The sequence below is a fragment of the Miscanthus floridulus genome, chromosome 8 (assembly GCF_019320115.1).
Source record: "Miscanthus floridulus cultivar M001 chromosome 8, ASM1932011v1, whole genome shotgun sequence".
NCBI classification, from domain to species: Eukaryota; Viridiplantae; Streptophyta; class Magnoliopsida; order Poales; family Poaceae; genus Miscanthus; species Miscanthus floridulus.
In genome coordinates, this window is record NC_089587.1 from 8,432,211 (window position 1) to 8,459,908 (window position 27,698).

The following is a 27,698-nucleotide window of genomic DNA, read 5'->3' on the forward strand; positions in this document are numbered from 1 at the left end:
GTTGGCAGTATTGACTCTTGTTTGTTCGTATGTATTTACCAAAAGCAACATGGGACTATGAAGACAAGCAAAATCTATCATGTAGTTCAAACACTTATGGTCTTTCCTACTTTTTCAATCCAAAACAAAGCTTTTTATGTTGCTATCCCACCTGTATTTTGGACCCTCAGAAGTTTGCTGTGATGGTCATGCAGCTTGCTAATCATGTTGGCAGCAAGTCATGTTTCCTGGCTTTTGTAATGTGTTGTATAATAACTTGCCCCCTAGTTGGCAGCTTATGCAATACTTGTTTTAATAATTTACCTCCCAGGTTGCAGCTTGTCTTGCTTTGGGCCGCTACTCTTTTTTTTTATTAAACACCCTCACTTGGCAACTAGTGATTTTCTCGGCTCCTGCAATGGGCAGTATAATAACTTCTCCTTAGTTGGTATCTTATGCAATGCTTGCTCTAACAATTTTCCCTCCCCTAAATTGTAGCTTATCTCATTTTGGTCGCTACTATATTTTAATAAATGCCACTGATCGGCGGCTAGTCATATTTCTCAGCTTTTGCAATATATAATAATTTGCTCCCCAGTTGGCAGCTTATGCAATGCTTGTTGTAATAATTTGCAATATATAAGTTCAAATAAAGTGTCACTATCAACTCGATCCATGTAATTTGCTCTTAAAATAATATAATATAATATAGGGCTAGTACCTTTATGTAAATAACCTATAACAATTTTATTATATTCACATGATAACAATCGATGAACATACTATATAAAAACTTTGGTATATTTTTTGTGTAGCAACTTTAGTGTTATATGGTAGTAACTCATTTGGTAAATCTTCTAGCTCCGTATGAATTGCTCTTAAAATAAAATTTATCGAAGCATATGCAACCGGGGTCTAATTTTGCTCGCCTCGTCACGTAGAATACACGGATGTAGACGGAATTAAAAACAGATAGAACGTTCCAGAGTTATAGCAATGGAAAGAAAAGTGTTGCTTTTTTTTGTTTTACGTCAGACAGACGTCAGAGTGGCAAGCTGATCGGAGTGGGTCTCGTGCTTGTCTGAGTTGCGCGTGGGGCTGGGGCAGCGGCGTGTGTAGTTGCGCGCGGCTGGGGGTCGCGTGCTACGCCCGATGCGCGACCGTACCGGTCGCGCCTTATCCGCGTCGATCCTGGAATGACACGCGCCACGTTGGTTTGGGCTGGTTTTTCTCTCATACCAAATTAGTCAACAATATTTTTAGTCATGACTTAGAGCTGAAAATACTGTTGGTTAGTTTAATGTAAAAGAAAAATATTGTTCGTTAGCTGATAAGTCATGGCTTATAAGCCAAATACGACCGAGCGAACTTGCTGACGGAGTTAATTTCCTTGCAATCGAGGCAGATGCAGTAGTTCCGTAGTTGCATGGAGTCCGATCCGGACCCGTTGTTTCCTGATCTCCTGTTTGGAATCGTTGCAATCTGATACTAGTAGTAACTACTTGATCTTCTGCTGTGATGGTCCTGTGATCTAGCTCAGAGAGGTGGCGCGCGTACGTATATATGTACCACTACCACAAATTAAAATCATCGACAAGCTGATGATGCAGTATATATAACGCAACTGCGGTAGGATCGAACCTGCCGTCCGCCTATATATACGTCCTTGGTCAGCATGCATGTACTAGCTAGATGCATGGAGCTCGCTCCAGAGAGTGCGAAAATCTCTGGCCGGGCATCCGTCAACAAGAAGCACGTACATAGACACACGCATGGACCTTGGATGAGAGTAGCGAGGTGCACGTACAATCTCGCTCCAGTGTCCAGTGTGAGAGGGAGGTACGTACGTGTAAGGGAGAGAAGGCCCTGCCTGCCCTGAAGAAGAGCACGCGGTTGGATCGGCCAAGACTGTGAGAGGGACCCAAAGCAAGCACCGCCACCTCTGCCCGGATCTGGGAGACGGAGGGGGAGAGAGCTGAGGCCAGGAAACGAAGCTGGGACGGCGCAAAAGCTACGTGTCAGCGTGTCGCCTAGCTAGAAAGGCGTCAGCCGGCCGGTACACACACACACACAATTAAGACACGCCGTGGCCACGATGGCGAGTGGACGCCTCCTCTACGTTGCACGTACACGAGACATGACTGACTTGGTTGCGCGACCAGCTAGATCGAAAGTTTTGCGTACAGTGCAGCACCAGCGTTAAGCCCGTAAGCAGCCATGACAGCTACGTACGCTGGCCCTTGTGCTGCTATTTTAGTTCTCGTGCATACGTAGTACGAGTTAAAAAGGACCTGCTGGTGTGTGCTTCACGCCAATGTCTTCTTTGTGTGGCCATGGAAGGCCGATCGAGGGCAAACAAGGAAGACTGTAACGTGCATCGATCTTCATATACTGCCAACCGGTTATTAGAATACTTACTGTATATGACAAGGCACAAAAAGGAAAGTTTGTTCGGTTAGTATAGAAGGTGCACGCACTTGCGCGTTGATCTGATCGGGGACGATGGCCGGATCGAGCTAGAGCTCTTGCATCGGCATCTTTCGGGTCAGCTGCTTGCAGTGGTCGATGCCTTGGTCGGTCGGTCCACACAGTATTAGCGATAGCGATCATCCGCGGGCGAGCACGTACCGATTCGCGGTTCCATGCATGCGAGCAAAACTGCAGTGCACAGACGTGACACGTACGTACGGCACAGAGAACGACGCGTCACCCGGCTACGAGACCAACGTCGTGGGCGACCGCGCCGTGCTTGCGTTTCAGCGACCGGTCCGATCGAGTACGTACGAGCTGAGGACGGACTCGGACGCATGCATGCAGGCCATCTACGAGCAGGTGTACGGCACGGCGTCCGCCACGGGGAAACGATCATGAGCGGCTTCCGCCCCGACGCGGTGCCCGTGTACCGCGAGCTGCATGCATGGTTCACCGTTCACCCGATCGGATCGATGATGCGCGGCTGGGCGCACCGCGCAAGCATGCAGCAGATGCCAGCAGGGGCAGCTGATCGAATCGAACGCGTTTTGGTGCTCATATATAGAGCAATCGATTCTCGATCTGAAATTCTACATACCCTTCACAACATTATTGGTATGCAACTATGCATGGCTACGCAACCGACCGGCCGCTTAATTAGCTAGCCATTCTGATGGAATCGAGAACGCGCGCGTTTTGGTGCTCATATATAGAGCAGTCGATTCTCGATCTGAAAGTCTACATACCCTTGGCAACATTATTGGTATGGCTACGCGCCTACGAAAGCCATTCTCATCCGTCTTGGATGTATGGTGACACATTTGCTGGTGTGTGTGACGATCGATGCATGGATCGCATATATGGGACATGGCGCGTGAAAACTGCATGGCATGCCGCCGATCGGCCATCTCGTCGAGGCGCTTCGATTATTCGATCCATGTTAATAAATAATCCCGGGCCGCCCATCTTATCTTGAAGACAACTAACGGCAACCAAAACCTAGCGGGTTCGCGCAGCCCGCAGCAGGCCGGCCGGGCACGCATCAGCGTACACCGAACTGAGTGACCGAAGCAGCTAGCCCAACCACGTGCACTGCTGGCTCGCTCGCTCGCTCGCTCACCGTCTATAAAAGGATGGGACGGCCCATACCTATCACTTCCATCCATCGCTTCTTCCACAACACGTACGTAGCTAGCTCGCAGTCGCAGAGCATCTGTCGCCAAATAAACCAGATCAAGAGTAGTAGTGCAAGCAGGCCGATCGATCGCTAGCTCCACCGAGACGACGACCATGGTGATGAAGCACCAGCTCGCCGCGCTAGCAGCAGGCGTGGTGGCGTTGCTGGCGCTGCTGCTGGCTCTGCTGGAGCCGGCCGCCGCCGGCGGCCTCCAGTTCACCACCGACGACCTCGCCTCCGACGCGTCGCTGTGGGAGCTCTACGAGAGGTGGGGCGCGCGCTACAATGTAGCACGCGACCCCGCGGAGAAGCTCCGCCGATTCCAGACGTTCAAGGAGACGGCGCTCCGCGTCGCGTCTCGTGCTGGAGTCGCAGGAGGCCGGGCTCCGGGTCTGAACGCCTTCGCCGACCTGAGCGCCGACGAGTTCGACCGCGACGACAGGTGTCGCAGGACGACGACGCTGGCGGAGTGGCGCAACCGCAACCTCAACCTCACTGCTCCTCCGTCCGTGAAAAGGCGCGGCGGCGACTTGCCCCTCCCAGTTGCCTGGGACTGGCGTGACAAGACGTGTGGTGACCAGCCGTGCCTCGGTCCCGTCAAGGATCAGGGGTACTGTGGCTCCTGCTGAGCCTTCGCGGCGACGGGCGCCATGGAGGCTCACCACGCCATCATAGGGGCGAGAAACAAGGAGAAGCCGATGCAGCTGTCCCAGCAAGAGCTGGTCGATTGCGATCCGGGGAGCGATAAATGCGCTGGCGGCTTCGCCGGCAGCGCTTTCCTGTACGTGATCAAGAACGGCGTCGCGTCGTCGACTTCTTATCCTTAATTACAGAGGAGTGAACGGTACATGCCACGCCAGCGCTACACCGCGCGAAGACCTCATCATGAGAGGGTACGAGGACACGCAACCCTACGACGAGTACCAACTGCTCTCGGTAGTCACGGTCGGCCCGTCGTCGTCTCCGTCGCCGTCGGGGACAACAACACAGAATTCAGAGATTAGAGGGCGGGTCTGTTGAGTTGTGATCTAAATTCAGTTATGTACAAGATAAAGGTTAACTTTTGTCGGAGCAAAGCGAGACCTGTCGTCGGGATGCTCAGGCCGAAGCGAAGCGAAGGCTGAAGTCAGCCCATCATGTTTCCCTACCGCTCCTCGGGGGGGGGGGGGGGGGGGGGGGGGGGGCGGAGCCCCCCGCGGTATGGATCGTTGCCTATTAGGGTTTTTATCTATATATACTTTATGTAAGCCGTTGTTTTGGAATAAGAAAAGTTATAAATCCCCGACGTTTGTAACCTCACCCGATATAGTGAAGATTTGCTGGCTGGTGCCCGGGTTTTCCACGTTAAAAATCCCATATCCCCTGTGTTTAAGCTACTGTTTTTCATCGTTTATATTGCCTATCGTTTGTAAAGTGTATGGCAAGGACAAGAAGTGCGGACTTTGGAACGATCACGAGCTTCTTCTTGTAGGGTACGACTCCAACACCTACATTCTCAAGAACTCTTATGGAGATGACGGGGGTCACGAGGGCTACGGCTACCTGATCCTGCCGCGCCCCGATACGAACTGCGGCATGCTCAGGGAGGGCGGCTCTTACCCCCACATCGGCATCTGACTGGTCGCGCCGTCGAGGTGCACTCCATCTCTGGTCTGCAGATAGATGCTCGATTACTATACTGTCTAGTAGTACTACTGAGATTTCGTCAGCACCAGCGGTTCCTGATAAACATGTACGCGCCTAATAATCAATAAATCTGCATGTACTACATGCGTGTGATGGATCGTTAATATGCTGGTCTGATATATATGTTGTTTGATTGTTTCCGTTTCATTTGTATAGCTAATTCGATGCATCTTTATTTTCTTTCGACAACGTTACTTTCGATGCATGCATGTTTTGTCCAAAACGATCGAGGGCAAAGGGAAAAGGGAAAAGAAGAAGAAGAAGATGCATTTGTGTTTCTGCATGTAAAAGAAGGGCAAATAAGGTGCTAGCTGAACTAATTTGCTTATGCGGCACGTCGCATATATACTGAGCTGCTGGGGACCTCAGAAGAAAAAGAACACACAGAGATAGAGTACATTGACAGCCATAGATGAAAATTTACATATATTAAACTATATATATATATGCCATTGTGTGTTCGTTCACGAATTTAAATAAATAAATAAAGAGAGAAAGAAAGAAAGAAAGAGAGAGAGAGAGAGAGAGAGAGAGAGAGAGAGCGGCCCTCGTGAAAGAACTATACATCGCGACGACCACGGGTACACATCCCCTGCCTTGTGTTGGAGTGTTGGACATTTGGAGGTTTTATGGAGATGCAGGGACCAGGGATATATAAAAAGAAAAAAGTTGCTCCATCCACCCTGGAGCTTTTGCCAACGGACCAAAGGCCAGTTAATTCCTACGTCCATTCGTCTGACTCGTCCAGATTGAACTCATACATACGGAACGGAACAGGTACTACGTTGAGACACAGCTACTTCATTATTCTCCACTGATGACCACCTGAAGGACGTGCTTGCTGCTGCTGCTGCTCATCGCCACTGCATTCTGGGTGCTGCGTTGCGTGTACACGGAGAGACAGGTGGCAAGACCTGTGTTAAGTACTAGCAGATTTTAGAAATAATCACACAAGTTCAAGTACGGTACTTGGCTCAGCAGTCTAGAAAACGATTATCTATTAGTTCGTAGTTTAGAATAGAGGAAAATTCACCAGCGGTCTACGAAGTTGGCACAAGGTGTCACTTAGGTCCCCGAACTTTCAAAGTGATATCTGTAGGTCTCTAAAGTTGGCAGAGGGTGTCATCTAGGTCCCAAACTTTCAAAGTGATCACCGCAGGTCCCTAAACTTGGCAGAGGGTGTCATCCAGGTCCCAAATACTGTAGCGATTCGGCACAGAATTTTAAAAAAAGAAATCTAAATTTCGGTAATGTAGCTACATTATGCAGAAAATTCTAAAAATTGTATCTTTTTAATACGATCTCGCACGAAGATGATTTTTATATAAAAGTTGTAGCTCTCGACGGGATCTACAACTTTCTAGTTTTGAGTTTTCTAATTTGAGGTCGCTAATAAACTCAAAAAAATTAAATAAATTTTCAGCAGTATATTAATCGTGTACGAACGCTTGTCGCCTTGAAAAAAACATATCTTTCTTATATGCTATCAAATGGAGATACTTTTTATATGAAAGATGTAGCGCTCGATGAGATCTACAACATTCTAATTTTGAGTTTTTCAATTTGAAGTCTTTAAGATGTTCAAAAAAATTTAAAATGCAAAACCACTATACATGAACTGAAATCAGCATTTTAACTTTTTTAGCATCTTACCGACCTTAAATTAAAAACTCATAATTAGAAAGTTGTAGGTTTCATCGAGCGCTACAATTTTTATATAGAAATTATCTCTATCAGATGACATATAAAGAAGATTTGTTTTTTTTTCAAGGCGACAAGCGTTCGTACGCGATTAATATACTGCTAAAAATTTATTTAATTTTTTTGAGTGTATTAGCGACCTCAAATTAAAAAACTTAAAACTAGAAAGTTGTAGATCCCGTCGAGAGCTACAACTTTTATATAAAAATCATCTTCGTACGAGATCGTATTAAAAAGATACAATTTTTAGAATTTTCTGCAGAATATAGCTACATTACCAAAATTTAGATTTCTTTTTTTAAAATTCTGTGCCGAATCGCTACAGTATTTGGGACCTAGATGACACCTTCTGCCAAGTTTAGGGACCTGCGGTGATCACTTTGAAAGTTTGGGACCTGGATGACACCCTCTGCCAAGTTTAGGGACCTCCGGTGATCACTTTGAAAGTTTGGGACCTAGATGACACCCTCTGCCAATTTTAGAGACCTACATATATCACTTTGAAAGTTCGAGGACCTAAGTGACACCTTGTGCCAACTTCGTGGACCGCCGGTTAATTTTCCTCTTTAGAATATAGTACTAGCACGGTATGCACGCGCTGCTGATCGCGCCTGTGTGTGCTGCGCGTGGTCGCTGTCTCAGCATGAACCTCTCTTCTTCTGTTTTTCACTTGCTCTAAGTCGGTGAGATCAGTAGTATAGATTGGTGAACATACCACGATATACGCTGGTGCTAGTGATGGTTGAGGCCAGGGGCGGACACAGCGGTGGGGCGGGGGGCTCAAGCCCCCCCCTACCCGTATCGTAGCAGTAGAACCCCTGTGGAGCCTCCATAAATTTTTAGGCAAAGTTCTATAATGTAGGGGGCTGAGACTTAAGATCGAACAACAGTATTGTTCAGCCCTCTGAAATATTTTCTGGGTCCGTCGCTGGTTGAGGCATGTGGATAATCGTCGTGACTCATGACTTGATTTTATTGAATTGGAAGCTACAAATGTAAAAAGAATAAAGTCAGTCAAGTAAATAAACATGGACCCAAAAAAAAGACACAACTTACTCAACATCGATGTGCATTCAATCAGAGCTATATTTAAAAAAAACAAAGATTAACCTGACATTATATCATTATTATTTATATATAAAGGAAGGAAGCAGAAAATCCTACCTAGAATCCGCACCGAGGAAATAATCTTTGAGAACTAGAAAAGGAACAACCACCAAAGGGAGGTGAGTTGACAAAAGAAAATAGCTCATCTACATGTATATGGAGCAATAATTTTGGTGAGGGCAGAGTCCAGACCACCAAAAGGTCACCATGTCAGTTAACTTCAAGCTAGACATGACAGGAGGCAGTCTTTGCTTGGCTTCAGACCTGGAGACAGAGAAATTAGGATTAGAACGATGCTCGAGGAAGGTGTGCCATTCGGATAGGAGGAGCAAGCTATTGCAACTGATCTATTCTTGCATCAAAGGAGAGGAGCTGCAGGCTGATTGTGTTACCTTAATGCATCACCTACTTCATCTGACCTGCGCTCACAACTGAAAAAGGGTGCAATCGCAGTATCTATGTTTGAATCCTGCAAAGGAAGAATTGTCGTGAGTCAGGATAGTGGGATCAAAGAACATGTTGTCCTATAAGCAGGAGGAACAATATAAGGAGAATTGTCACGGACTGAGAGCGGGAAAAGGCAGGACTTAGAAAAAGCATAAGACAATAGTTTTTAAAACCTCTCTTGCAAGCCCCAAAATTCCAACTCTAACCATATTAAACAAACCTTAGAATTCAAATAAAAGTATAGCCCATAATTTTTATAGCATGACCTCTGAAAACCTACCAACGAAAGAGTGGTAACAATCTTTGAAGCAACTAAATTGTACAACCTAACACCTTGTTAATATGAGCTGTAAGTGGATTAAGTAGTAGAGAAACGTAATTGTACTAAACACATAGATAAGCCACAAATCTCATTTACTCTGGAAAAAGCAATCAATGATTGAACAGGTGTTATTTTGGTGGGACATGGTAGTGGATGACTGAATCAACCATAGCATAATATAGGCACTCTCAGTTTAGTAGGGGCCACTGTATTAATTTTCAATGACATATGAGCATGGCATGAATTACTTCCACCAGACTAACTATTTACACTGAAATGAAGGTCTGAGGAAAATAAATAAATTTGACAAAATGGTAGTGAACATATGAACCCAACCTAGGACCTTCCTGTTCAAAAATTCTCAAACAATATAGGATTTGAAAAGGGAAAGGCTAGCTTTGTTACCAAAATTCATTTTCCTGCTCAACAGATCAGGATGGTAAGGTAAATCAATTCAAATTCTGTATGTGCAACTACTTCAGGTAAACACAACCGCACACGGCTTATATGACCTTACCTACATCAATAAAAGCAGCAAACACTGTGCAAGCATATGTATGCAACTTACGAAGCTATCTGAAAAGTGGTCCAGACTAAATCTATATAGATATCTCAATTCTCAAAAGCATCCATCATACATGCCTCCATGCGCAGCCACTAAATTTAGAAAGTTCAGAACTGATAGTGTGGTGGGAACTTATTCAGAGATTCAACATGGCAGTTTTTAGGTGGTGTTTGGTTGCCCCTCCTAAATTTTAGCCGTTGTCCCATCAAATGTTTAGATACATGCATAGAGTATTAAATATAGACTAATTACGAAATTAATTGCATAGTTTGCGACTAATTTACGAGACGAATCTTTTAAGCCTAATTAGCCCATGATTTGACAATGTGGTGCTACAGTAACTATGTGTTAATGACGGGTTAATTAGGCTTAAAAAATTCATCTCGTGGAGTACTGACGGATTATGTACTTTGTTTTTTCATTAGTATCCGAACACCACATGCAACATCCTCCCGACACACCTCCTAATTTTTAGTCACTGGATCCAAACACCACCTTAGGGCCCGTTTGGATTGGAGTATTTTCACAGGAACTTTGAAGGAAACCAGTTCCTCTGTTTGGATGACGTCATGCAGCGTTTGGAACGGAGGAACGCTCGTTTCAGTTCCAAAGGAAAGGTTCGGTTCCCTTCACAAAACGTAGGAAAAAATACATCCAGTCTGAGCTCTGGTTTCGCATAAGACCGAGGCAAAAAGAGCACAGAGGAGATAAACAAAAGAGCACTAGCTCATTTCTCGATACTGCTGTTGTCCAAATGCATGGGATCATTTGTCTAACGCCTATAGTGCTGATTATTATAATACAAAAATATTGTTAAAGTGGTATTAATGGTCTAACTGAAACTTTTGGTTCCTCCATTCCAAACACTCATTTCCATAAAATTCCTACGTTTTTCAATCCTCTGTTTTCAACATCTACTCACTTTCTATTCCTGTGTTTTTTTCCATTCCTATGTTTTTGATTCCTATGTTCCAAACAGGCCCTTAGTCTTGAATCCCACTGTGGAGGAATGGGGAGAAGGCTGCGCTAGTGTCTTACCTTTTGGTGAGGTGTCATGACATGGTGGACAGGGACCGAGCTATTTGCCGGCGGAAGTCTCGTCGGACCAGCAGTCGTCACCCACGGTCGTCCAATCCATGTCGGGGCATCTAGCATTGCAGCCCACAAGGGCTTGAGGAGGAGAAGCTGGCTCTCTTGGCAGGGACGCAACCCACACTGCGTCGCTCGACTAGGTGGCTCCGTTAACCTTCGCCCGCCGCAAAGCCCCATCCGCCCGGTGTAAGAGGATATGGTCGTGAGCGAATCTAGTCGCTCACAGCGCATCCTCACTGCAGATGTGCCCTTGCAAAAAGGGCAAGATGCTGGTAGGACGTTGTCCATGTTGAAGAGGGGGAAGGCTGAAGCGGCAGACCCGCCGGTGCCGACGAAGAAGCCCAACATGGCAGGATGGTCCGGCTAGTTCCGCAGCAAGGAATGAGGTAGCAAAGGAAGGCAAGCAGAGACGGCGAAGGTAGTCCTCACAGCCGACGGAGGCAAGCACCGCAGCGGTGGCATTGCATGCGAGGCTAGAGGACGCCGCACCGTCCAGGAATGACGGCACCAAGGGCGGAGCCGTACTGAAGGCACGGTGGGCCAATTCGAACAGGAGAAGAAGAAAAAATTGAGCCCAATGGGTGCGGAGGAAGGCAGTCCAGGGACACAGAGGCCTACGGAGCAGACACGCGTCCAGGTAGCAGTAGGACGTGGCGGAAGTATATTTTACGCGCAGTTTAGTTTTGTTTGATAGCACGAAATCACGCAGGAACATCCTATGCCATGTTCGCTTCTCTTATAATCCGTACTTTTCAACTTGTTTTTTTAGTTGGAACAGTGTTTTTCTCTCATAACAAATCAGTCGGAAAAGTGTTTCGGCTTGTTTTCTCAGTGAAGTGAACAGGGCCATAAGGAAGTTAGTATAAGTATACTATGTAACGGAACCCGTCTGCAGAGAAGTAGTAAGTGCTACCTTTCAAAACAGTGGAGAAAATTCTTTTGTGGTCTCTTGACACATTTTCTCAAACTTTAATAGTTTCTCCATATAGCAATGCTATGCCTTTATACGTCACCCCGGCCATCTCTAGATTTCCTATCTGCTTTCAGATCTTATCACGGATCAACAAAGTGATGTACGATGCATGATATACTACCACCTGAACACCTGTGCAGCAGATTACCAAAACTGGCACCATTTGGGGCACGAAAAAAAAAAGGAAAATGTCTACTTAACCCCCCACCTTTCATACTTGGTCTACTTCACCCCCCCGGGGCGGTTTTTGACAGCGTTTTGCTACAGTAACAGCGGGTTTTGAATTTTCTTTTTTTTTATTTATTTTCGGTGAATTTTTGAAAAAATCACAGTAAATCATAGAAAAATCATAAAATAAAAAATCTAATTTTGTTGAACTCCACATGAGTAGATCTACATAGTGAATATATAATACGGTATGCTTTAGTACAAAATTTTTACTGTAGCCTTAGATTAATTGGAAAATCTAATTTTGTCTGTAATTAATTGGAATAATTCATAGCTGCAGCTTCTATGGTCCAATTGTGGTGAAATTTTTATGGTACGCTAATTATTGTATGCTTGAACTATAGTACAAATTTCGTACTCATTGGACTATGTATAACTTAGTTATAGATAAATTCTAATTAATTACAGATAAAATTGGATTTTTCAATTAATCTAAAGCTACAAAAAAAATTTGTACTAAAGCATACCGTATTATATATTCACTGTGTAGATCTACTCATGTGGAGTCCAATAAAATTAGATTTTTCATTTTATGATTTTTCTATGATTTACTATGATTTTTCAAAAATTCACCGAAAATAAATAAAAAATAGAAAATTCAAAACCACCGGAACGGTAGCAAACCAAACGTAGCAGACCCGCTGTTACTGTAGCAAAACCGCTGTCAAAAAACCGCCCAGGGGGGTAAAATAGCCGGTTTTGGAAAGTTCAGAGGGTAAAACAGACGGTTTTATAGTTGGGGGTGAAGTAGACCAAGTATGAAAGGTGGGGAGGTTAAGTAGACTTTTTCAAAAAAAAAAAAAAGGCAATTTAAAAGCCTCGTCACGCTAACCTACATCCGACGTCGTGACAGGTTAATGGCTTAATGCAAAACTGGGCTCACCAAGAGCATGACGTTAGTCCTCGTAGCCTATGATCGATCATGCCGGGCTCTTGTATAGTGGAAGTACCTCTTTACATGATCTTTCCTTGACCTGCAGTACGACATGAGGCGCCTCTTGTCCACCTCCCCAGTGTTTGATAACCGGACGCCGTACTCCAGTAGCCTCCTCACATCCCTGGGGATCGATGGGGCTTTGCCATTGACCGTCCCACCAAGCAGGAGGAAGGAGCGGGGTCAAGGCGCATTGGTGTGGCTGTTGTCGACAGCTTAGAGGGCCGACGTATCTGTTCCAGATATGGCCCCAACCAACCTGCGTCGAGAGCCCCTCGACTAGCAAGTTACTGTGGACGCTGCCTAGGAACGTGAAGTTGGCACCTGAAGGCTCTCGACCTAATTATACAAGAAAAGGGAAGGGTAGGCTGATTTAGGTTGAGGGTTCAAGACATAACTAAATGCAAAAAGCGACGACATGTTTAAAGACAAGCCACAGCTGTCTTTTATGGCAAGAATGGGGTCAGGATCCTAAGGACCTGTTTGACAGGGCTCCTCTCCGGCTCCGGCTCTGGCTCCTCCAGAGGAGCCCTACCAAACGTTTTCTTGGAGGAGCCGTTTTTCAGTAAAAAAACAGAGGAGCCGGAGCCGTTTTGGAGGAGCCACAATTTGTGGCTCCTCCAAAACGGCTCCGGCTCCTCCGGAGGAGCCGCTCAGGAGGAGCCGTGCCAAACAGGCTCTAAACCTTGGGTGGGATTGGTTGTGCCATGCAAAGACACAGATCGGCTCCTTTTCAACTCCTCCACCACAGTCACGATTGGCAATGGCAACAAAGCGCGTTTCTGGCACCACAGCTGGCTAGATGGAGAGGCACCCAGGTACCTAGCGCCACACCTGTTCATGCTTGTGCACAGGAAGATCAGGACGGTCCGGCAATTGCTACACAATGGTAACTGGATTAAATCGCTGCAAAGGTGTATCACAACAACAACACAGCCTATGGATCAGATTACAAAACGTCCAGCTACAGCCCGAGGTAGAAGACTCCATTATTTGGAAATGGACGGCCGACGGAAATTACTCCACTCGCTCGGCATACAGGATACAATTCAAAGGTTCGCATCGAAAGTTCCAACATGAACTCATCTGGAAGGCGAAAGCGGAGAATAAATGCAAAATTCATGCCTGGATCCTCATGCATGACAAAGTTTTAACGGCCGATAATCTTCAGAAAAGGGGATGGCCGCACCAAGACCATTGCGTCTTGTGTAATGGCCCTTTGGAGACAGGGCTACATCTCTCTCTGTCATGCCCCTTTGCAAGAGCTGTTTGGGCTCAGATGCTATCTTGGAAAAAAATTTGATTTACAGCTGCCACAGCAAGACCCACCTCAATCGGTACTTGGTGGGAGAAGATGGCAAGCAAGGTGCCAAAGCAGAAACGCAGACGCTTCAATGGAATTTTCATCTACATTGTCTGGAACTTGTGGAAGGAGAGGAATAGGAGGATCTTCGAAAATGTTCACAAATGGCCCAACAGGTAGCATCCATGACCAAAGAAGACATGGTGCAGGGACATAGGGCAATGACTGTGGCAGGAGATATATGAACTAGCTGTGACATGCATGTAATTCTTCGGTCAAAGGACCAGTTTGTGCGGCACCGTGGGAGCCATTTCTACATAAGCCTCTTTTCCCTTCTTAATTGAGCGGCAGAGCTCCTGCCTTTTACTTCCAAAAAAAAAGAAATTCTAAGTGAATTAACTCCCCCAAAGCACCAATCACATACAGGCCATTAATGTCTACCAGTGGGCTCAAAATATGATAAGCAGATCTCTCTAAAGTTAAAAGAGGGCTACATGTGTCATTTCTTTTACCTCATAATTTGTCCTAGAATTGCTAGGATGTTGTAAGAACTGTATATACACATATGGATTGTCTTAATTCCACATGTGTATGGAAGAATGCTTCAAAATAGAAAACACGACATATAGACAAGAGAGCAAAACAGAGAAAGAAGATCCTCAAGAAAGCAGCACAGGATAAAACATGCACAAGATGACAAGAAATCCGGAAGCAATTTAATTGAAAAATTTGCCAAAATTGTAGCTCCACACTAGCAAAATAGAGTTGTGCATTATTAATATAGCAACTTTAGGAAATATCTATATTTGTTTGTTTTTCCATTTCCTGATATAAACTGTTGTTTTTCCAGATGCACCGGTGCGTAGCGGAATCCTAAGCCAGGACAGTAACATGAAGAGAGGCAGAGGAAGACCGAAGTTGACTTGGGTAGAGGCAATAAAAGGAGACTTGAAATGATGGAATATACCCAAAGACTTAGCCTTAGATAGGAGTGCTTGGAAGACAGCTATTCACGTGCCTGAACCTTGATTGCTTCTGATGGGTTTCAACTCTAGCCTACCCCAACTTGTTTGGGACTTAAAGGCTTTGTTGTTGTTGTTGTTGTTGTTGATATAAACTGTAACATCCTTGACACAAATCTAGCATAAAAAATTACTCCTAAAAGATTCCAATAAGGTTCAGAACTCAGAAATCTGTAGAGGAAACAGTAACAGTTATGGTGCCATGACATGATGAGAGTGAATAACACCTTGTCATTTCCAACTATCTCCAGACCAGAAGTCTTGGCAAACAACTTGTAATCAAAATAAAGTACCTGAAAATAATTGCAGAATGAACATCCAACTTTGCAATATTTCCAGAAATACATAATCAATCTCCATGGTGCTTGAAATATGGTGCTAAGTTCACCCTGTAGTATTCAATTCAATCTAGCAGCTAACCTCTGCAAACTCACTGATGTCTGACTTTATCTCCTTCACAAATGCTGGTGTGTCTGAGACCAATGCCACCAGAGGTGCACCCTTGATATTCCTAATCTGTAGGGCTCTCTTAATACAAAGAACTGCAGCTTTTCTTGCACGGACTGGCCTAGAGTAATGATAGGAATCTTCAACTGTTCAAAACATATGATATAGAAGAGACAGTGTTCTAAAACATAGGCGTATAGCCAACTATCGCCTCATTACTGATTAGCTCTTTAGCTCGACTGATATGTTGTACAACACTAAGTGCTGCTAACAAATTATCTGCATGATAAATGTGGTGGACATTCTGAAACTGGAAGATATTTAGTAAATATTGAAATTGACTATTACCGATTCAAACTTTAAGTTTGAAGATTATATTAGAGAAATAAAAGAAATATGCGAAGCTATCTTAGGTTACATTAACAATTTCGGCTACAAAGAAGCATTTTCAGTGACTAATGATGAACGAGATAAGTAGGCAGGTGAAATTGCAGGATGTCAATATTCTACTAGACTGCACTTTTCCTTCTTGAACTGATGGGGCAATCTATATAGTTACTTCAATTTACACAAGCATCCACAAATAGTGTGCCATTCCTATTCGCCACCATGCGCGTGTGCAAAACAAGAGTGAAATACACTGGCGGCCCTTTAACTTATCGGTCTGTGCCAGTCCGGTCCACGAACTTGCAAACGCGGAAAATGGGCCCCTGAACTTGTCAAGTTGTTCACCGCAGGTCCATTTCCCATCCGGCGCGGCCTCCAGGCAACGTGGCAACGCCAGCGTGGCGAACGAAGCACGTGAGCCGCACGTTTCAATACCGAACACGGCGGGGTGGCGCTGCGTCCACACTGTTTGGTGGACCGGCAGGCGCGAGACGCGGCGGCGCCCATGGCCGGCAACGGCGAGCTCGGCGGGGTGGCGTTGTGGAGCGCTAGCGCCTGTGCGGGTTACACTAAGGCGGAGAGCGCGACGAGGCGAACTCGCCTAGGACATTCCCCGCGGCGGAGGACGTCCGGAGGCTGCGGTACGTGCTGCGAGACGGCTCGGCCGCGGCGGCGCAGCTCCGGCGAGCCAGAGTGACGCGCAGAGAGGGAGAGGAAGAGTGCGGGAGCACTGGAGGGTGCCGTAGCACGCCCCGAAGCTCGTCGACAAGCTCGCGCCTGCTGGAAAGCAGCAGAGGAGGAGATCGATAGCGGCAGCGGCGCTGCTAGCTCGGGATGAGGCGGCGGCGCCTGTAGAGCGAGAGAGGGAGCACGGGGAGAAGCGGAGTGAGTGCGGAGTGCTCACACGACACTCTGGGCACCATTTTAGAGGGGGAGAGAGACCGCGGGAGGAGAGGAAAGGCCGGTCAAGGAGCTCGGCTCCATGCCGACAATGGCGGATCTCTGACTCAGCGCTGCGGGACAAGCGGCTCAGGGCGAGGGGCTGCGGCGCGTAGCAAGGGTCCGCGCGGGGTGCTCGGTCGTGCAGGGGACGCGGGAAAAGGGCGCGGCCAGGCGTGGTCCAAGCGCTGCCAACGTCGGCATTCGTCCCGTGCGGAGTGGGAGGTAGGGGGCGACCCTGACGTGAGGGGCCAACATTGAAACGTGCGGCTCACGTGCTTCGTCCGCCACGCTGACGCTACCATGTCACCTGGAGGCCGCGTCGAATGGGAAATGGACCTGCGGTGAACAACTTGATAAGTTCAGGGGCCCATTTTTCGCGTTTGCAAGTTCGTGGACCGGACTGGCACAGGCCGACAACCTCGCAAAACAATATCTGGATTCGCACCCTTCAAAGCCCAATCAACTGCTTCTTGGTCTTTGCTGGATTAAGATATGATAGCTCGCATTAGTTCACCAAATGTATTAGGCCTGGCATAAGTCTGACAATCCAAAAAGAGCCGATGCAGCAGCCTTCATTCTAGGATGAACATTCTCCAGAAAAAAACTGAATCCCAACTGCATCTGTTGCGCCATCAAACCTAGAATTGGGAATAATTAGCACCATTCAGCATGCTTTTTACACATAGCTTTTGTATGAAAACTAATGACTCAAGAAAAGAAAGTAAACCAACTGCACTAGTGTGTAAAAAACTGAACAAACAAGAAAGAATAAATGCACTACGGCAACTGATTAGTTACATAAGAAATGCGCACTAACGGAAATGACTGGTTAGTGTTCACCTAAGGCTTAAGAAAAAAAATAACATTATAGAACTTGTTCTCTAAACCCTAAGCCATGTGTAAGTGCAAGATGTGACAGATATCTTCATCATCTAGCGTGCCTCTGGAGTAAATTAGGAAACTTATCACCGTTGCTATTTTCTGCACTTCTTCCTATCAATAATATATGCAGGTCATGCCAAGAGAAATACTGTAAAACATAAAACTTATTCTAGGCTGTAACTGTAGTACTAACCAGATAATTGGATCTTTCCAGCTATTCCAGTCACAACACAGAACATTCCTCTCAGCTAGATTTTCAAAAATGCCCACTCTGATGTTTGTTAGAATAATCTACTGCTTCCTTGTGTGAACACACAGCAAGGGAAGACGGCGCCGAAAATGCCCCATGCTGTGATACTGTAGCCGCTGCAGAGGCAGACGTCGAATGGCTCACCCGCCTCACTGTAGCCACATGTAGGGACAGGCGCAGAAGTCAGTCCTGCTGTGTTATCTAGTTACTGTTGCAACATGTGCGTTGTACTAGAACTAGATGGATATAGTTGTATAAATAGACTTTCACGGTAACTCAGTAAATAGAGTTCAGATTTGTCATCTCCCATACAGGATTTCGTCCAACGCTGGTGTCTTGTACTGTGTGTGTATGCTCTGTTCTCCCTCTTTTTCAACCTCTATCCATAGTGTGTGGGTACAGACAACGCTTGTTCATGGTCGGCTTAGCTAGTGGGTGCTCGGCAACACTAGCGGGTCCTCGGCAAGACTAGTGAGTGGTCGACTCACCTGAGCCGGTGATCCTGTGGGCTAAAAAGTGGTATCGGAACCGTACAAGCGTCGTTGCCAAACTAACCGCTATCGATGACGGGCGGTTCGGAAATGGGCGACAGCAGTGGCACTGCTGTGGCTGCCCAGCCACGACCATAGGTCGTTGTTCGCACGGTACGGAAGGTCAGCGGCACCAGTTGGCCGACACTGACTCGCACCAACTATGGAGAGTGGTCGGTGACCTTAAAGGTCAAGCTCAGAGCCCGACGACTCTGGAATGCTGTTGACAAGGGCATCGACAATGAGGAAAATGACATGTCAGCGTTGGAGGCTATCATCGCTGCTGTACCGACAGAGTACAGGGAGCCGTTGGGGACAAAGAGCTCGGCTAAGGAGGTGTGGGAGGCTATTGCGGCGATGCGCGTCGGTTCCGACCGCGCAAAGAAGGCGACGGCCTAGCTTCTGAAGCAGGAGTACGCTAACCTCAAGTTCAAGGATGGTAAAATGGTGGAGGACTTCTCCCTCTGCCTGCAGACGCTCATCAACAAGTTGAAGAGCCATGGCGTCACCATCGACGAAGATGAGGCGGTCTCCAAGTACCTCCACTCTGTGCCGGCAAAGTATATCCAGATCGCTCTCTCTATAGAGACGATGCTGGACTTGTCCACCCTCACCATTGAGGATGTGACAGGCCGTCTACGGGCAGTGGACGAGCGTCTGGAGCAGGAGACAACAACGAAGGATAGCGGCAAACTACTACTGATGAAAGAGGAGTGGGCTGCTCGGAGGAACTCCGGGAAGGCAGCCTCCTCCAGCTGTGGTGGCGATGGCAAGCGCCACAGCAAGGCTTCTTCAGAGAAGAAGAAGCAGGTCGACCCCAATGTCTGTCGGCGCTGCGGGAAGATGGGTCATTGGGCACAGGAGTGTCCAAATCGTAAGCAGGAGAAGAAGGCCGACGCTCATCTGACACAAGTTGTTGATGATGATGAGGCCACTATCCTAATGGTGACGTTCTGTGCACTACACGACGTCGAGGCTGAGGAGAAGGAAGAGGCGACGACAGTGGAAGGACCTGGGAAGGCCCTGAAGACTGTCAACCTCGACGAACCACGCGCCCAAGTCCACCTCGGACGTATGGGAACCAACCAGGAGCAACGGTGGTATTTGGACTCTGGTGCCAGCAACCACATGATGGGCTCCAAGGCATCCTTCTCCGAGCTCGATGACGATGTTACCGGTATGGTGAAGTTTGGTGACGGCTCAAGGGTGGCTATCCAAGGGCGCGGCACCATCATCTTCAGGTGCAAGAACAGAGAGCACCACGCGCTAACGGATGTATATTACCTCCCGCAGCTGTGTTCCAGCATCATCAGCATTGGTCAGCTGAATGAGCATGGTAGCGAGGTACTGATCAAGGACAGAGTCCTTAGGATCAGGGATCGGGAGCAGCGACTTCTGGCCAAGGTGAAGAGGTCCCTGAACTGGTTGTACCTGCTCGACCTGAAGGTAGAGCAGTCGATGTGCCTAGCGGCAAGGCACATCGAGGAACCATCGATGTGGCATGCCCGGTTCAGACATCTCAGCTTCGACGCGCTTGGTCGGCTGGAGAAGATGGTCTGAGGGCTTCTCCACATCAAGCACGGAGGCGAGCTGTGTGACAGCTGCCTTGCCGAAAAGCAGAGGACGCTACCATTCCCAAAGGCGGCCAAGTATCGTGCGAAGGACGCTCTCAAGCTCATCCACGGCGACCTCTGCGGGCCGATCACGCAAGCTACAAATGGCGGTCGGCGGTACTTCCTCCTGCTCGTGGATGATTGCAGTCGCTACATGTGGCTACAACTCCTGACGAGCAAGGACGAAGCGATGGCGGCGATCAAGAAGTTCAAGATGTGCGCGAAGGCTGAGAGCGGCAAGAAACTCCGCGTGCTGAGGACGGATCGCGGCGGCGAATTCACTTCTGTGGAGTTCGCTGCGTATTACGCGGATTAGGGTGTGGTGCGACACCACACCGCCCCCTACTCGCCACAACATAATGGCGTGGTAGAGTGACGGAACCAGACGGTGGTCGGCATGGCCCGATCCATGATGAAGGCCAAAGGCATGCCGGCAAGGTTCTAGGGGGAGGCGGTGACCATGGCAGTGTTTATCCTCAATCGTGCTCCAACCAAAGCCCTAACAGGCAAGACGCCGTTCAAAGCTTGGTATGGGTGCAAGCCGAGCATGTCCTTCCTCTGGACATTCGGCTGCATCGGCCACGTCAAGAAGACGAAGCCGAACCTCACCAAGCTAGAGGACAGGAGCACACCGATGGTGTTCCTAGGCTACATGGAGGGTACCAAGGCGTACCGGCTCTACGACCCACGCAGAGACAAGGTGTTTGTCTTGCGCGACGTCATGTTCAACGAGAAGGCGGCTTGGGACTAGACCAGTCCAAGCACGGGGGAAGCTGGCGGCTTCACTAGCACCTTCGTCGTCAAGCACCTGGTCATCCACGGTGGTGGAGACACTGGGAAAGAGGTGCCAAACACTCCGAAAGGGGTGCCGAGCACTCCAATGGCAGAGACGAGCACTTCGGGAGGGATGCCGAGCACTCCTGGAGGGATGTTGAGCACGCTAGGAGTGGCGCCGAGAGGTTCTGTAGTGGTGGCGACCACTCTAGGATGGGTGCCAAGCACTCCCGTGGCGAAGACAAGAGGTCTTGCAGTGGTGCCGACCACTCTAAGACTGAGGCTGAGCACTCCTATAGTGGTGCCGAGCACTGCAGGAGTAGTGACGAGCTGTCCAGAAGTAGTGCCGAGCACTTCAACTAGGGTACCGAGCACTCCGGGTGCTGTGCCGAGCACTCCTGCTGAACAGGGAACTCCATCGACGCCGATCGAGTTCGTCTCACCTCCAAGTGACATCACTGAATTCATGAATGCCTTCCATGAAGGTGAGGAGGTGCGGTTCCGCAGGCTAGACAACATCGTCGACGGCACAGGACCCTCAGGACTGGCTGGTCGGCTACTCAATGATGCAGAGCTACTGCTTGTCAGTATAGAGGAACCATCCACGTTCGCACTGGCCGAGCGCGACAGAAACTGGCGACGGGCGATGCTGGAGGAGATGAAGGCGATCGAGGAAAATGAGACATGGTAGCTCATCGATCCACATCCAGGATGCCGTCCGATCAGCCTAAAGTGGGTGTATAAGGTCAAGCGAGACGAGCTCGGCGCCATTGTCAAGCACAAGGCGCGCCTCGTCGCCCGAGGCTTTGTTCAGCACGAGGGCATAGACTTCGAGGAGGTCTTTGCGCTAGTAGCGCGTATGGAGTTGGTCCATTTGCTACTAGCCTTGGCAGCAGCAAAGGACTGGCGCGTCCATCACTTGGACGTTAAATCAGCCTTCCTCAACGGCGAGCTGGCGGAGACGATCTTCGTCAAGCAACCTCCAGGTTTCGCCATCCAGGGAGAGGAGCACAGGGTGCTCCGACTGCGCAAGGCGCTCTATGGGCTGCGGCAGGGCCCACGAGCATGGAACGTCAAGCTTGACGCCACGTTGGGCAAGCTTGGGTTTCAACAGTGCGCAACCGAGCACGCGCTCTACACGCAGCGATGGGGGAAGGAGGAGCTCGTCGTCGGCGTGTATGTGGACGACTTGATCGTCACCGGCGTCTGCACGGAGGACATCAACGGCTTCAAGCATGAGATGACGGCTCGTTTTTGAATGAGCGATCTCGACACACTCTCCTACTATCTCGGCATCGAGGTGAGACAGGGGAAGGAGGAACTCATGCTCGGTCAGAGTGCGTATGCCTCCAAGCTGTTGGAGCAGAGCGGCATGGCTGAGTGCAAGCTATGCGTGACTCTGATGGAGGAGCGACTGAAGCTGACGAAGGCCAGCACCGTGGCGAAGGTGGATGCAACACTCTACCGGAGCATCGGCGGCGGTATGCGCTATCTAGTCCACACAAGGCCGAAAATTGCGTTCGCCGTGGGCTAAGTCAGTCGCTTCATGGAGGATCCTAGAGAGGATCACTGGGCTACGGTGAAGCTGCTACTACGCTACGTCATGGGGACGGTAGATCATGGGATCATCTTTCCAAAGACCGGTGGGAGTAGGCTACAGCTCACTGTGTTCATCGATGCAGACATGGCGGGGGACATCGACGGACAACGAAGCACCTCTGGTGTGCTCGTCTTCCTCGGGTCGGCCCTAATTTCATGGCTATCGCTGAAACAGAAGGTGGTGGCGCTATCTATGTGCGAGGCAGAGTACGTAGCGGTGGCCACAGCGGCGTGCCAAGTTGTGTGGCTGCGTCGGCTGCTGGGCGAGCTGACCGGCGTGGAAGCTCACCCACCAGCACTGATGGTGGACAACCAGCCTGCCATCGCCCTCGCGAAGAATCCGGTTCTGCATGACCGGAGCAAACACATCGATGTGAAGTTCCACTTCCTCAGGGACTGTGTCGATGGAGGACAGATCGTCATCGAGTTCGTCAAAACTGGTCAGCAACTTGCGGACGTCCTCACCAAGCCGTTCGGACGTCTTCGACTCACGGAGCTGAAGGAGATGATCGGCATGGAGGGGGTATAAGGGATAGCAGTTGGATTAGGGGAAGAATTGTTAGAATAATCTACTGCTTCCTTGTGTGAACACACAGCAAGGGAAGGCGGCGCCAAAAAGGCCCCCTGCTGTGGTACTGTAGCCGCTGCAGAGGCAGACGTCGAATGGCTCACCTACCGCACTGTAGCCACATGCAGGGATAGACGCAGAAGTCAGTCCTGTTGTGTTATCTAGTTACTGTTGCAGCATGTGCACTGTACTAGGACCAGATGGATAGAGTTGTATAAATAGACTTCCACGACAACTCAGTAAAGAGAGTTCAGATTTGCCATCTCCCATACAGGGCTTCGGCCAACGCTGGTGTCTTGTACTATGTGTGTATGCTATGCTCTCCCTCTTCTATAACCTCTAAGCCATAGTGTGTGGGGACGAACAACGCTTGTTCGTGGTCAGCTTAGTTAGTGGATGCTCGGCAACACTAGCGGGTGCTCGGCAAGACTGGTGAGTGATTCACTCACCTAAACCGGTGATACTATGGGCTAACAATATTCAGATCTCTACCATATGTCCTAGCACAGCGATGTTTCCTCCACAAATTTTTGATTTCATGAATAGTTAATGACTGGTTGGTATAAGAAATGTACTCCCCAAAAGGATACAATCCCCTGTTTCACAGAGAGAAACAAAAATTCGTAAGTGGATAATGACTATAAATCACTACTGCTATTAAACTGTAGAATCTATTTATCATGGGTTCACAACCATGATAATATGCAACAATTCACAATTAAACATCCTGTAAAAATTAACACTATATAACAACAACTACAACAAAGCCTTTTAAGTCCCAAATAAGTTAGGGTAAGCTAAAGTTGAAACCCAGCAGAAGCAATTAAGGTTCAAGCACGTGAATAGCTGTTTGTCATCTCCATTAGAATGACTAGATTTAACATTGGCTCGCCACGCCTATCACGACAAAATTTGAAGAATGTTTAGGAACGACAACAGGAAAAGAAGCAATTCCATAGAACTCGTGCTTCCAACCAATCGCATAGTAGTCAATTCAAAGATAAAGATGAAAAGTAGCTGAGTGTAAATGCATTGCCTTGTTTGCCCGATGATCAAAGATTGGTTCAACATGACACTCAAGGCTCCCACTGTTAAGATCTTGTTTTTACAATTGCAGGAGAGAGAGGCCTTTTCAAGAGTCATTACGACGGAACGGTAGTCCTAGGAGGCCCGCCAGTTTGACAGAGCAAATAGCCGAAGACACCCCACCCATGAGAAACAACAATCTTAATCATAGCTTGGAAATGCATACATACATTTTCATCTCCAATTTACCATATTACATTAGCAACATCTTTATTCTAAAATTCTCCAGCAACACACACAAGTGACGTTCAGATCCACATGTGTGCTTCATCTCCAGGAACGGCGCTACCTCCAGACTCCGCTTCCGTAGCAATGCACCGGCAAACCTATATAAAAAAAAGTAAATAGTAGTGATTGAGAATTATATATATGATTAAACACTGGTACCAATAGGATTAAGAAACATCCACACGAGATTCAGACTTAAGATGTTTCCAAGACCAACAGGCTATTTAGCATCATGTCAAATGATAGCAGATGGAGAGATCATCCATTATTAGAGAAAAATGACATGGATCCACCACACCAGCTTATCAAGCATTAGCACACTATATAATTTCCCCCCTCTTCAGCTAAGCTTATCTCAGTCCAAATGCTGAGAAACTTTAATGTCCATGTTTGATCAAAGGAATATGTTTTTCTATAACACTCATTGATCATAAAACCAAACCCTCGATTCTCTTCCATGCTGTACTCCAGTCGGTAATAGAATCACACAATTATACAACTTTGGGTAAAACCATGTAGGAATTCCCAGTTACCATATACTAGTAGTAATAATACAAATTGAACTGCTAGGTTAATCAAATCATATCCAAAGAGAGGTTAACAAAAATCTCCACATACTTGTGGTTAGCTCTGGAATATTGTTCCCTTGTCTACCGACCAAGGCACTACTCAAAATCTCATGAGTTCTTTGCACATACGAAGCCATTACAAACTGGTACACCGTTGAAATAGGCGTTTGATCTCATGATCTGCAGGCAGAAGGCATCCCCCTACTTGTGTTCATATGGATACCGAAAGAAACTAGTGCAGTTGACCAAACAAAATCAATAATTAGAGAACTAGTACGTGGGAGCGGGAAACAAAATCCATAATCCCCATTTCATGCAAATGGTAATCAACCACATGTAAAGAAACAACAATGATAATAAAGAAACTAAAAACAGCTAGCAACAGTTTCATTAAAAAAAGAAGAAGATGATTACCTGGTACCAAATCCGCCTCCCATGGTCGGGGTCCGGGTCGGGGGCGGCGGCTTGGCACCTGGCGCTCAGCTCTTGGTCCACCATCTCCGGGTAGCAGCTTTCGCGGACCTCCTCGTTGGTTAGGTCACCGAATTGGTTGATGCCGTACGCGTTTTGCCCGGCGGCGGCGGCGTTGAGCCGGACGACGACGCGGCGATTGCCCTTGAACAACCAGTACCGGCATTCCTCCTCACCGACGTCTCTGTAGGTCTTGCCGTACTTGGCCTTCCACCCCACGAACATCCGGCGGGTCTCCTGCTCGTACGATCCCTCCCCCTTCCGGACCCCGTACCCGCGGTGGATCTCCTCATTGGCGCGGGCGCTGAGACCGTTGAGGCCAGATGTGGTCACCCCGTCGGCCCTGGCCCAGGCGACGCGGCAGCGGCTCTCCTTGAACACCGCGTAGCGGCACTCCTCTTCGCCGGCGTATTTATAGGTCTTCTTGTACCTGGCCTTCCACTCCATGAACATCCGGCGGCTCTCCTGCTCGTACGTGTCCGCGTCCGGCGGCAACACCAGCAGCATAGGCAGCGACACCAGCAGCGCCGCCGCGAGAGCAACCGCGCAGCCCCGCCCCATCCTGTTCCTGTCGCCTCCAACGACGACGGTGGGCCGGTAGGGTAGACTAGATCACTGGTGGTGGGCTGCGGGCCTCGACACTAAACGGGCCGGGCCTCAGACACTAAACCGGCCGGGCTTTGCGCTTTGTTGCACCGCGATGGAGCATTATTATATTATTTAAAATGGCCACCTTTATGAACAGAATTTTCATATGTGTGTTCAAAGTATATTTTGGAATTGTTTCGCACAGGTTCCTGCCGGTGACCGGCTGGCAATTGGTACCTACCCACCGATTTGAACCAGTCAGGTAACAACATTGTAGATATCCATCATGAAATGCTATACTAAAAAAAATTGGCATTGGTTACAGGGAACCGACGATGATCTTCCTCCGTCGGTCCAAAGGGCCGGTTCGCTAGGAGGAATTTGGAAGAATTTGGAGGAATTTGTGAGAGTATGAACAGTGAATTTCAGCCATGAACAGTGAATTCCGGCTGAAATTTCCACCAGCCGAACGCAGTCAAAGGGCCTCTGTTCCAGCTGGTCAGAGTACCCTGGCGGCACTCCTCAGGTCCTGGGTTCGACTCTCCGTGGGAGCGAATTTCAGGCTGAGGTTGAAAAAATCCCCTTGTCTGTCCCATATCAAAAGCATTGGGAGGACACCGGCCTAATTCTCACTTAGGCGACGGAAAGACACCATGTAAGTGTGGAAAGTAAGGGTGGGGCGAGGGTTCGGAGGTTTTCTCGGCCTGGTAAGAAGGTCTTCTTCTTATTTGGAATACTGTGGGGGCAGTCCCCTTCAGGTCGAGTTTTATCTTCCACCATCATATCAGGGACACCGGCCCAATTCTCACTTGGGCGACGAAAAGACACCGTGTAAGGGTGGAAAGTAAGGGTGGGGCGGGGGTTTGGAGGTTTTCTCGGCCTGGTGAGAAGGTCTTCTTCTTATTTGGAATGATGTGGGCTCACTTGGGCGACGGAAAGACACCGTGTAAGGGTGGAAAGTAAGGGTGGGGCGGGGGTTCGGAGGTTTTCTCGGCCTGGTGAGAAGGTCTTCTTCTTATTTAGAATGTTATGGGGGGCAGTCTTAACCCCTTTAGGTCGAGTTTTATCTTCCACCATCATATCAGAATAGCAGAGGCAGGAAAGACAGTGGATGTATCACTGGTAATGGAACATCAGCTTGAGCAAGAAGCATATTGTTCAGTTCACATGGGTATACTATACACTCTTGTCTCTTCATGTTATTAGTTTATGAGTTACTGTATTTATTTACTCTGGTTGGCCCGATTTCATGGAACCTCATAAAGCCTTGTTCGGATACATGTGTATCTACTTCAATTCACATGTGTTGGAGTGAAATGGAATAGAACTTAGTTTAATTCCACTCCAATCCACTTCAACACATGTGGATTGAAATAAATACATGTGCATCCAATCAAAGCCTAAATGTTTGAATGCACCGTCTCAGGAAAAAGAAAGTTTTATTACTGAGCTTAGGAAGGAGCTATAATTTTTTTTATTTTTAACACTTTTTGTAAACTAATTTTAAATCTAACACTATTTTTTTTTCAAAACTAACACTTTTGGCCGCGCCTATTGCCATGGCGCGGCGAAACGTCTGTGCTGTGCCATGCATGGTGGCGCGATGGGAGGATGATGTGGTGTCGTCATGGCAGGGTATGCCGCGCCACCCATCTTGGCGCGGCTGTGACGCGCCAGCGCTGGTGGCGTGGTAAGGCCCAGTAAAAGCCCATGACACCCCCACTGCGCCCGCCCTCGACCCCAGCGCACGCCACCG

The 27,698-nt window shown here is 48.0% G+C and overlaps 3 protein-coding genes and 1 pseudogene across 3 annotated transcripts; 2 read left to right on the plus strand and 2 right to left on the minus strand.

Annotated features, from left to right (window-relative positions):
• The first annotated feature begins 3,741 nt into the window (after window positions 1-3,741).
• Window positions 3,742-4,257, plus strand: LOC136468525 (cysteine endopeptidase RepA-like). Its single transcript, XM_066467066.1, has one exon. It carries the CDS (start codon window positions 3,742-3,744, stop codon window positions 4,255-4,257), a length of 516 nt encoding a protein of 171 aa, XP_066323163.1.
• A 21-nt stretch (window positions 4,258-4,278) lies between these two features.
• LOC136468526 (uncharacterized) lies at window positions 4,279-5,245 on the plus strand. The gene is made up of 2 exons (XM_066467067.1): window positions 4,279-4,409; window positions 5,002-5,245. The coding sequence occupies exons 1-2, from the start codon at window positions 4,279-4,281 to the stop codon at window positions 5,243-5,245; spliced, it is 375 nt and encodes a 124-aa protein (XP_066323164.1).
• Window positions 5,246-15,138: 9,893 nt separating this feature from the next.
• LOC136468527 (uncharacterized) lies at window positions 15,139-24,143 on the minus strand (annotated as a pseudogene).
• LOC136471051 (uncharacterized) lies at window positions 24,093-25,946 on the minus strand. The gene is made up of 2 exons (XM_066468792.1): window positions 25,298-25,946; window positions 24,093-24,412 (listed from the first exon to the last, which is right to left on the minus strand). The coding sequence occupies exons 1-2, from the start codon at window positions 25,913-25,915 to the stop codon at window positions 24,335-24,337; spliced, it is 696 nt and encodes a 231-aa protein (XP_066324889.1). The 5' UTR covers window positions 25,916-25,946; the 3' UTR covers window positions 24,093-24,334.
• Between the last annotated feature and the right edge of the window lie 1,752 nt (window positions 25,947-27,698).

Bases quoted from the DNA above. Each gene is read 5' to 3' on its own strand.
- LOC136468525 (XM_066467066.1), top strand. From the start codon at position 3,742: ATGGTGATGAAGCACCAGCTCGCCGCGCTAGCAGCAGGCGTGGTGGCG.
- LOC136468526 (XM_066467067.1), top strand. From the start codon at position 4,279: ATGGAGGCTCACCACGCCATCATAGGGGCGAGAAACAAGGAGAAGCCG. The intron at 4,410-5,001 runs GTACGTGATCAA...CCTGTGTTTAAG, and splicing joins TTCGCCGGCAGCGCTTTCCT to CTACTGTTTTTCATCGTTTA.
- LOC136471051 (XM_066468792.1), bottom strand. From the start codon at position 25,915: ATGGGGCGGGGCTGCGCGGTTGCTCTCGCGGCGGCGCTGCTGGTGTCG. The intron at 24,413-25,297 runs GTAATCATCTTC...TTTTTTATATAG, and splicing joins GGAGGCGGATTTGGTACCAG to GTTTGCCGGTGCATTGCTAC.